The sequence below is a fragment of the Echiichthys vipera genome (assembly GCF_963691815.1).
Source record: "Echiichthys vipera genome assembly, chromosome: 6".
NCBI classification, from domain to species: domain Eukaryota; kingdom Metazoa; phylum Chordata; class Actinopteri; order Perciformes; family Trachinidae; genus Echiichthys; species Echiichthys vipera.
The window spans coordinates 26,116,075-26,127,362 of NC_139831.1; the positions used below are offsets into that span (position 1 = coordinate 26,116,075).

General features: G+C 40.0%; 1 protein-coding gene across 1 annotated transcript; it reads left to right on the forward strand.

The window, feature by feature from the left end:
- Window positions 1-1,944: 1,944 nt before the first annotated feature.
- Window positions 1,945-11,069, forward strand: cenpu (centromere protein U; the record flags this gene model as incomplete). Its single annotated transcript, XM_083915455.1, has 10 exons — window positions 1,945-2,171; window positions 5,245-5,329; window positions 5,439-5,525; window positions 5,639-5,729; window positions 7,847-7,973; window positions 8,127-8,205; window positions 8,624-8,671; window positions 10,008-10,069; window positions 10,563-10,719; window positions 10,931-11,069. The coding sequence occupies 10 exons, from the start codon at window positions 1,945-1,947 to the stop codon at window positions 11,054-11,056; spliced, it is 1,089 nt and encodes a 362-aa protein (XP_083771581.1). The 3' UTR covers window positions 11,057-11,069.
- Between the last annotated feature and the right edge of the window lie 219 nt (window positions 11,070-11,288).

Here is an 11,288-nt window from a genome sequence, read left to right on the forward strand (position 1 = left end):
TCTATTTACATGTCCGAACAGGCGGACATAACGCTACTGCCGTAGGGCTCGTGCTCGTGCTCGTACACGTGCGCACGCTCGTGCTCTACATGTGCAAACGGCTCCGCTAAAGCCCACCTATTTCAAGCGGGCCGTGGCGGCCCAGCTGGCCCCAGTTGAGCGCGGAGCGGGTGCGCTCACATTACTTAAAGGTACTAGACTTTAGCTGAAAAACCGGTTTTGGCCGCGGCCAAAAGGATAGTGTGATCACGCTCTTACAGCGTGCTCACACTGTGCTTTTGGCCTTTTGAAATAGGTGGGCTTTAGCGGAGCCGTTTGCACATGTACGAGCACGAGCGTGCGCACGTGTACGCGCACGAGCACGAGCCCTACGGCAGTAGCGTTATGTCCGCCTGTTCGGACATGTAAATAGAAGGAAGGACCATGCGCGGACATTTAACAACAACAACAATGGTGGTGAAAGGTTCACGTTGGTGTGGTGCGGAGGTGGAGTGTTTACTGCAGATTTGGTCGGATGAAAATATTCAAAAACAGTCGACAAGACGCACAAAAACTCCGAGGTCTATGGAAAGATTTGTAAACAAAGCCACACACGCGATCAATGCGTGTGACGTGTTACGGCGTGATGGCCTATGGACAGCAAGAAGTATTGGCCGAGGCCCTGGTAGTGTGAGTACAAACGGGGCTGGGGCGCGGGGGGGAGAGGGAGGGGGGACAAGTACCCTAAAGTCCGGGTCTCGGTCCGGGAGGATAGTGTGAGCGCGCCCTTAGTGTTTATCCAGTTGTATGCTCAGTGCTTCCCAAACACAAGTGTTGTCACTAAGGGCGCGCTCACACTATCCTCCCGGACCGAGACCCGGACTTTAGGGTACTTGTCCCCCCTCCCTCTCCCCCCCGCGCCCCAGCCCCGTTTGTACTCACACTACCAGGGCCTCGGCCAATACTTCTTGCTGTCCATACGACATCACGCCGTAACACGTCACACGCATTGATCGCGTGTGTGGCTTTGTTTACAAATCTTTCCACAGACCTCGGAGTTTTTGTGCGTCTTGTCGACTGTTTTTGAATATTTTCATCCGACCAAATCTGCAGTAAACACTCCACCTCCGCACCACACCAACGTGAACCTTTCACCACCATTGTTGTTGTTGTTAAATGTCCGCGCATGGTCCGTCCTTCTATTTACATGTCCGAACAGGCGGACACAACGCTACTGCCGTAGGGCTCGTGCGCGTTTGCGTGCACGTGCGCACGCTCGTGCTCGTACATGTGCAAACGGCTCCGCTAAAGCCCACCTCTTTCAAGCGGGCCGTGGCGGCCCAGCTGGCCCCAGTTGAGCGCGGAGCGGGTGCGCTCACACTACTTAAAGGTACTAGGCTTTAGCTGAAAAACCGGTTTTGGCCGCGGCCAAAAGGATAGTGTGATCACGCTCTAAAACCTTACCATTTACAACACTTCCACTTCAACAGGCAGGTACATTACTTGTTCGGGCTCACACGGCTGAGGAGTGCGCCTGTGCAGAAGTGTTGTAAACGGTAATGTTTCAACGAAAATGTGTTGTGTGTGTTTGGGAAATACCGAGCATACGACTGGATAATTACTGGGTTATACTGCTTGAGTTGTGTGACATGTCTCTGTTTTTTGATCCTCTTTTCACCGTGGAGGCATGCAGTTTCCTTTAAGAATTCAAGGCAACACTCAGAGTAACTGGTCATTTTGAGGGTGACTTATTCAATTAAAATAATGAAATGGATTTTTGAACTCACCAGTTGAAGCCACACAAAGCTATTGCTCATATTTCATTGAATCAATATATTGTGTATTTGTTTTTCTACTCCTAATCTTGTGTTACAGTTTTGACAAAGTATCATTTTACTGAGCCTAGCATAATGTCAAACCACCAATCTTGTTCTGACCCAGAACCTGTGTTGCCTAGGTAACCGTATGCACAGCACCGCCGTGGGTGAAGATTTAAACGTTTCAGAGGAGGGACAGGTGAACAGAGGAAAGGCCGGGAAAAAGGAAATTCCAAAGACGTTGAAGACGACTGCCGCACAGCGTGGAGCTGCAAAGAAGAGGAGGGAGACGGACAGGGATGGAGAGAATGAGGAGGAAGAACAGAAGAAGAAGAAGAAGAGTAGGAGAAGTACTGGAGGGACGTCTGCAGCGAGGTGAGGTCACAGAGAGCTTACTTTCTCTTAGTCTAAAGGGATTTTGGTCTTTAAAGACCTGAAAGCGAAAGCCATTTGGTCAACATCGTCTCACACATTGTTTGACATTTTGCTTCTGTAAATGGCTCTTTTCTTTGGAAAAAACAGGTTAAAGAAGAAAATTACACCTGACTAGAGACAACGGTATAAGTCAATACTTATACTTGAAAAAGAAGTACATATTCTTTCAACTGTGGAATATAGATGTATACCAATGCCCCTAATGCAAGTGATGGACAAACATAGTTGTTACATGCATGAGTGTTTTGTTGGAGAAGATTCAGGAAAATGACAAAACATCTTTGATAAAAATCCCAAAACATATTTGATAAAAAACATAGAACATCATGGATAAAAAACACAAAACAACATCGATAAAAAACACAAAACATCTTTGATAAAAAACACAAAATGTCTTTGATAAAAAACACAAAACATCTTTGATAAAAAACACAAAATGTCTTTGATAAAAAACACAAAACATCTTTGATAAAAATCACAAAACATCTTTGATAAAAAACACAAAACATCATGGATAAAAACCACAAAACATCTTTGATAAAAAACAAAAAACATCGTGGATAAAAATCACAAAAAATCTTTGATAAAAAACAAAAAACATCGTGGATAAAAATCACAAAAAATCGTTGATAAAAAACACAAAACATCTTTGATAAAAATCACAAAACATCTTTGATTAAAAATTACAAAACATCTTTGATAAAAATCACAAAACATCTTTGATTAAAATCACAAAACATCATGGATAAAAATCACAAAACATCTTTGATGAAAAAAACACAAAACATCATGGATAAAAATCACAAAACATCATGGATAAAAGTCACAAAACATCATGGATAAAAATCACAAAACATCTTTGATAAAAATCACAAAACATCTTTGATAAAAAACACAAAACATCTTTGATAAAAAACACAAAACATCTTTAATAAAAATCACAAAACATCTTTGATAAAAAACACAAAACATCATGGATAAAAACCACAAAACATCTTTGATAAAAAACAAAAAACATCGTGGATAAAAATCACAAAAAATCGTTGATAAAAAACACAAAACATCTTTGATAAAAATCACAAAACATCTTTGATTAAAATCACAAAACATCTTTGATAAAAATCACAAAACATCTTTGATGAAAAAAACACAAAACATCATGGATAAAAATCACAAAACATCATGGATAAAAATCACAAAACATCTTTGATTAAAATCACAAAACATCTTTGATAAAAAACACAAAACATCTTTGATAAAAATCACAAAACATCTTTGATAAAAAACACAAAACATCTTTGATAAAAAACACAAAACATCTTTGATAAAAAACACAAAACATCATGGATAAAAACCACAACACATCTTTGATAAAAAACAAAAAACATCGTGGATAAAAATCACAAAAAATCGTGGATAAAAAACACAAAACATCTTTAAAAAAAACACAAAACATCTTTGATTAAAATCACAAAACATCTTTGATAAAAATCACAAAACATCTTTGATTAAAAATTACAAAACATCTTTGATAAAAATCACAAAACATCTTTGATTAAAATCACAAAACATCATGGATAAAAATCACAAAACATCTTTGATAAAAAACACAAAACATCTTTGATAAAAAACACAAAACATCTTTGATAAAAAACACAAAACATCATGGATAAAAACCACAACACATCTTTGATAAAAAACAAAAAACATCGTGGATAAAAATCACAAAAAATCGTGGATAAAAAACACAAAACATCTTTAAAAAAAACACAAAACATCTTTGATTAAAATCACAAAACATCTTTGATAAAAATCACAAAACATCTTTGATTAAAAATTACAAAACATCTTTGATAAAAATCACAAAACATCTTTGATTAAAATCACAAAACATCATGGATAAAAATCACAAAACATCTTTGATGAAAAAAACACAAAACATCGTGGATAAAAGTCACAAAACATCATGGATAAAAATCACAAAACATCTTTGATAAAAATCACAAACCATCTTTGATAAAAAACACAAAACATCTTTGATAAAAAACACAAAACATCTTTGATAAAAATCACAAAACATCTTTGATAAAAAACACAAAACATCGTGGATAAAAATCACAAAACATCTTTGATAAAAATCACAAAACATCTTTGATAAAAATTACAAAACATCTTTGATTAAAATCACAAAACATCTTTGATAAAAAACACAAAACATCATGGATAAAAATCACAAAACATCATGGATAAAAATCACAAAACATCTTTGATAAAATCACAAAACATCTTTGATAAAAACACAAAACATCTTTGATAAAATCACAAAACATCTTTGATAAAATCACAAAACATCTTTGATAAAAATCACAAAACATCTTTGATAAAAAACACAAAACATCGTGGATAAAAACCACAAAACATCTTTGATAAAAATCACAAAACATCTTTGATAAAAAACAAAAAACATCATGGATAAAAACCACAAAACATCTTTGATAAAAAACAAAAAACATCGTGGATAACAACCACAAAACATCTTTGATAAAAATCACAAAACATCTTTATAAAAAATCACAAAACATATTTGATAAAAAATCACAAAACATCTTTATAAAAAATCACAAAACATATTTGATAAAAGTCACTTAATGTTAATTAAGTGTAAACCTTCCTAGTTGGGAGCACATTTTACAGATTGTTCCGATTTTTTATACAGTTTATGTTTCCGACACAACATAAACATGAATATAGCACAAAATGCCTCTCATTGTTGACCAAAGTGAAAAAAACATTGTGTGTCCGCGCTGTGATTTGGATCCGCTCCAAAGTTAAAGCGGTTCTTCCTCGGCCCACGCTGCATCCTTCCACCAGGTTTCAGGAAAATCCTGCTGATGAACGGACACCGAGCCAAAACAAGTCCAGTGTTTGGCTGACGTGTCTGTGCATTTTTTCTGTTGTATTTGAATTATCCTGTATTCCGATCAAAGGAGTTATGTGTCTGTTTCCCAACAAGGCAAGTAAAGAGTCAGCAGGTGGAGAAAGACAGGAAGAGAATTGGGGAGTCAGGAAGTGCGGTGTCCAGTGAGCCTGAGACACAGGTAAGCATTAGAAAAAAAGGCAAAACTTTATTAGGAAAGCAACTTCTGGTATGATTAGTTAAGTGGAGACTGTACATATGCTGAGACAATGTTTGTTTTTTTCTTCCAGGAGAAATCGGACACTGACCCCACCCAGCAGAGACGTCGCAAAGTCCTGTCGTCTGAGGAGGAGGGAGACGAGGAGGACACGAGTTGGGTATGGACTCATTTCCTCAGATTGTTGTAGCCAGGAGCCTAACACCCACAGGAATGTTGCTCTACATTGTGGCTTTGTTTGTATTGATCTTCTTCTTCATGTCATTGACTCAGTGCCCAAGTCCAAAGAAGGCCCAAGTGTATCAGGGGAGCAGAACCAGAAAGTCTTCGTCTAAGCAGTCTGACTCTAGGAAGGCTTCATCAGGTGAGGGAGAATAGCACAAGAGGCTAAGATGTTATGTTTCAGCCCTGTTTAAAGAAACCGTTTGTTTGTTGATTTTGCTTGTTAGTTAATTTTGGGAAATTAGGCTTTCTTGCTGAGAGTCTCATGTCTTTACAGTCAATATATTTCAATATGAAGCTGGAGGCAGGAGATGGTTCCTTTTTGGCGAGGGAGAAACCGACATGGCCATTTTCTGGGTCACCTGACCTCTGACCTTAAGATATGTGAATGAACATGGTCTCTCCTTAGATAACATTTCTGCATGCTGGGCTCTCCAAACAGTGTTTAATAGCATTATTTAATAATACATTTTATTTGTACAGCACTTTTCAAAGGTACTCAAAGACACTTTACTTAAAGCAAAACAATAAATACATTAAAAACAAGTGCAAATAACAACAAGCAGGCTACAAGTGAGTGCAGTCAAAACAAGCAGGCTACGTATATTTAAGAACTAAATTAAAGTAAAAGGATGCAGAATGATAAAACGGCTAAAAAGCAGGCACATTTAAAAACAAGTGACACAATAGGAATGAAATGAAATAGTGGGATTATTGGGGGTTAAGGGCAATTCTGAAGAGATGGCTTTTGACGAGTGATTTGAAGGTGTGCTGGTCGGTGCAGTCCCGGGTGTGTGTGGGTAGTGAGTTCCAGATGAACAGGGCAGCAATGGAAAAAGGTCTGTCGCCCCAGGTATGGTGCTTGGTCCTGATAGCTGGGGTGGGGGGTGGAAGGGGCCTGGTTGTGGAGGGCTTTAAAATGGATGTGTTGGGGAACAGGGAGCCAGTGGAGATTTTGTAGAACAGGGGCGATGTGTGGGTGAGGAGGCGGGCAGCAGAGTTTTGGATGTGTTGAAGTTTGTTTAGAATTTTGGCAGATTAACCCAAGAGGATGCTACTGCAGTCGTCTATTCTGGATGTGAGGAATGCGTGAATCCGAGTTTCGGCAGCAGAGAAAGTGAGTGATGGCCGGAGACGGGCAATGATCTTGAGGTGGGAAAAGGGCAGGCCTGGTGGTGTGGTTTACACGGTGTTGGAAGGTGAGGTTGCTGTCGTAAAATGACTCCAAGGTTGCGCAGGTGTAGGGATGGGGACAGAGTGGAGTCGTCGACAGAGAGAGTGAAGTTGTGAATGTTTTTGGCGAGGGATTTGGGTCCAATGAGTATCATGTCTGTCACAATTGAGTTAGAGGAAGTTGTTTCGGTCCGACTGGAAAGATGAGACTCTTGCGGATTCAATGAGCCCAGTTGTCTTCATGTGTGATGATGTTCGTCCCCATAGTAACCATTTCGTTGTAGTTAAACTTGATCTAACTGTATAAAATGAGCTGTCGTGACCTCTAGGATAATCACAGCCTAATGAAACTTTACTAACTAGAGACCTGGGGCATTCAGAGGCTGGACGGCTCTCCAACTGATATTCGCAATAAGAGGGTTCCTGAACAGCTTGCCATCCAAGTGCAGGAAAATGCAGTGCAGTGATCTCTAATCACGGCAGGGATTTTAGGTTGAGCATATGTCCCCCAACCCCCCATCTCTGTCGCATGCTTCACCCTTGAAGGGTTTGTAACTCCGGACTCCTTGGTTGTATGTGGGTGTTTTCATAACTTATGTTAACATGCTGTACATGGGATAAAGCCTCATATTATTATATTAATTATTGTAAGTAGGGCTGCAACTAGTGATTGTCATTATCAGCTACTCTGCAGATAATTTTCTCCATTCATCATTTGATCTTCCAAATGCAGAATATTGAAAATGTCCGTCCCAGTTTTTCACAGTCCTAGTTGAGGTCTTTAAATGTCTCGTTTTGTCTAAAATCCAAATATATTCAGTTTAATATGATAAACAAGAGACACGCAGGAAATGTGCGTATTTGAAAATCTGAAAACAGCCTTTACTTTAACAATTAATCGGTCGATTGATTCATTGATTTGTAAACTAACTATTGCAGCTGTAATTATAAGTACCAACTGGGTGATGAATCTGTCTGTTTTTATTTTTGTTTTTGTTTTTTTGAGAGCTTATGCTCACATGGTCTAAAAATATAATTTTTAACTGCTCTTCATGAATCTTCAACCACAAAACCTTCCCTGTGAAGGTAGAGCATCTGCAGAAGCAGAAAAGTCCAGTAGTGATAAACGGAGCAGGAAGACACCGAGGGGTGATGGAGGAACAGAGTCGGAGGTGGTGCTGGAGGCCTTCCTGGAGTTCTGTGGCCAGAGCAGGTAAACACTCAAACAAGCATCCTGTAATCTGACCCTTCATACTACGGCGCCACATAGTAACTGCATCTATTCACAATTTTGTTATATATATTTTTTCAAATGTTGCAGTTGGAGATGGTTACATCATTGTGTGCGTGTGCGTGTGTTTTTCAGGGACTCGGGGGAGTCTAAAGCAGTCAAACGGTCCATTGATTGTTTCTCGTCCAATGTGGAAGAGCAACTCTTGGAAAAGGTCAGACTTTCCAAATTCACTTTGATTTGTGCTACTGAGGAGCTGAAGCAAAAGAGCAGATGGACTTTGTTGTTTTCCAGATGTTTCTTGAGGTTTAAACTTACTTTTGGTCACCAGAAAAGAAGACAAATCTCCGTACACCTTTTGAACACTGTGTTTTTGATCTATAGTGCCATTTAGGATTTGACATACTGGATTTTTAAACTGCAGATTTACAACCAAACGGACCATTTCTAACCACCTTTTCATACCAAAAATATTAAAAAGACATGTTAAAAATAAACCCATAAAACACCAGCCCGTTATCGATCAAGTCAACGATAAATGTGATGATACTGTAACAGAGGTGAATGGGACTGATTAGTATCTGAATTTAAATCAAACACATCTCTATTCTCTGGTGTTTCTTCTCTTACAGATCTCTTCTGCCAAGGAACTCAAGGTTTTAAAAAGACAAAATGCCAAGGTAACTATGGCAACTATCTTTTAGACATTCTAGCCTTGTGGCTCTGAGGATGGACATGTCGGTCGGTCAGTGTGAGCACATCTGTTCTGCGTGCATGCACATTAAAGGCAACTAGAAAACTATTGTACCTGCTAATCACGAAGCAGAAAACAGAAAGATGACTTTGCAAATTTTTCCAGCCATTTGCTAAATTTTTTTTCCTCATTAATGTACACACAGCAGCCCATTTTGACAGAAAAACAGAGAATTGTAGAAATGTTTGCATTAAAAACCAAAAACTGAAATATGACATAGCCATAAGTATTCAGAGCCTTTGCTCAGTATTGAGTAGAAGCACCTTTTGAGCTCATACAGCCATGAGTCTTCTTGTCATGATGTAACAAGTTTTTCACACCTGGATTTGGGGATCTTCTGCCATTCCTCCTTCACATCCTCTCCAGTCTGTCAGGTTGGATGGTGAACATTGATGGACAGACATTTTCCACTTGGCTGCATTCATCTTACCTTCTGTTGCAACCAGTGGTCCTGTCCCTTCAGTTGAAAAAACAGCCCACAGCACGATGCTGCCTTTACCGTGCTTCACTGTTGGGATTGGATTGGGCAGGGGATGAGGGGTGCCTAGTTTTCTCCACACATACCCCTTTGAATTAAGGCCAAAAAAACAATCTTGGTCTCATCAGACCAGAGAATCCTATTTTTCATAGTCCGGGAGTCCTTCATGTGTGTTTTGTAAACTCTGGGCTTTCATGTGCCGTGCACTGAGGAGAGGCTTCCGTCGGGTCACTGTCATAAAGCCCCGATTGGTGGAGGGCTGAAGTGATGGTTGACTTTCTAGGACTTTCTCCCATCTCCCTCAGTTTCTGGAGTTCATCCATAGTGCCCTTTGGGTTCTTCTTTACCTCTCTCACCAAAGCTCTTCTCCACAATTGCTCAGTTTGGCCGGATGGCCAGCTATAGGAAGAGTTCTGGTCGTCCCAAACTTCTTCCATGTAAGGATTATGGAGGCCACTGTGCTCTTAGGAACCTGAAGTGCAGCAGAAATGATTTTGTAACCTCGGCCTGGTCTGTGTCTTGCCACACTTCTGTTTCTGAGCTCTTTGGGCGGTTCCTTCAACCTCATGAATCGCATTTTCTCTGACATGCACTGTGAGCTGTAAGGTCTTATATAGACAGGTATGTGCCTTTCCTAATCAGGTCCAATCAATTTAATTAAACACAGCTGAACTCCAGTAAAGGTGTAGAACCATGTCAAGGATGATCAGAAGAAATAGGACATACTGTATAGGTATATAAATATATATATGTACACTAAACTGTTTGTGTCTCTGTGTGACAGGTGGGGTCTTTGATCCGTACTAAGAGACAGAGACTGTTGAATGCCAAGCAAGAGCTGATGGGGTGAGAGGCCGTTCAGATGCACACTAATTTTCATTTCTACACACTCAGATTTCTGTGACATTTTACAGTCTATGAACACAAAAGAAACCCCCTTTTTTAATAACCAGTCGTTGAAACATCCACAAAGTTGCCAGTTAGATGCCTAATCAACACATGTTTTTATCATTACTCCCCTACCTGCCATAAAAAGTCAAACGTCCTGTAGAGAACTCACCTTGACCTTAACGCTGTGTGTGTGTGTGTGTGTGTGTGTGTGTGTGTGTGTGTGTGTGTGTGTGTGTGTGTGTGTGTGTGTGTGTGTGTGTGTGTGTGTGTGTGTGTGTGTGTGTGTGTGTGTGTGTGTGTGTGTGTGTGTGTGTGTGTGTGTGTGTGTGTGTGTGTGTGTGTGTGTGTGTGTGTGTGTGTGTGTGTGTGTGTGTGTGTGTGTGTGTGTGTGTGTGTGTGTGTGTGTGTGTGTGTGTGTGTGTGTGTGTGTGTGTGTGTGTGTGGTCAGGGCAGAGAGGCAGCTGTGGTTGCTGCAAAAGGAGGAGGCTGAACTTACCCTCCGGTTAGATGATCTGAGACAGGGCCAAGCACTCCTGCATGACATCAGAGAACTCAGCAGACAATACCTGGACTACCGACACAAACACCCCAATGAAAAAGAGACGGTACACACACACTTTCACTCTCACTCACAGATAATGGGGATATTGTCCTTAGAAATAATAGAAACTTACAGGAATGATGTCTGATTATTTGTTGTCTTGGCCATAGGTACAAGTTAAGCGAACTGATTTTATCTCTATGTGATGCTCTTCAAGGGTTTTAATAAAGCCTTCATAGTGACACTCTCTTCTTTCCTTGTCTCCTTCCATCCAGTATGGGGCGTCCAGTTTGCCCGCTCTGCTGTTGAAGACCAGGGCTATTCAGGCAGCAGAGCCTCAGCTGAGAGGAATCAATAACATCTCCCATAAACTACAGAAGAAGAATGAGACTCTGAAATAACACAGCACTCAAAGATTACATTTGAGATCAACGAAGGCCGCTGAAAGTTTTTTTTTTATGGTCTTAATACAGAAAGCAGATTTACATTTTGGATAATAGGTTGTGGTTTTGAATCCATTGTGTGTCCAAATCCTGCCCATCCTGGGTCATTGCTAGATCAAATAAATAAAATAAATACTGTATCATAAATGCAAAAATGATAAGCATTTTATTGCTGTGTTTTTCTTTGCAA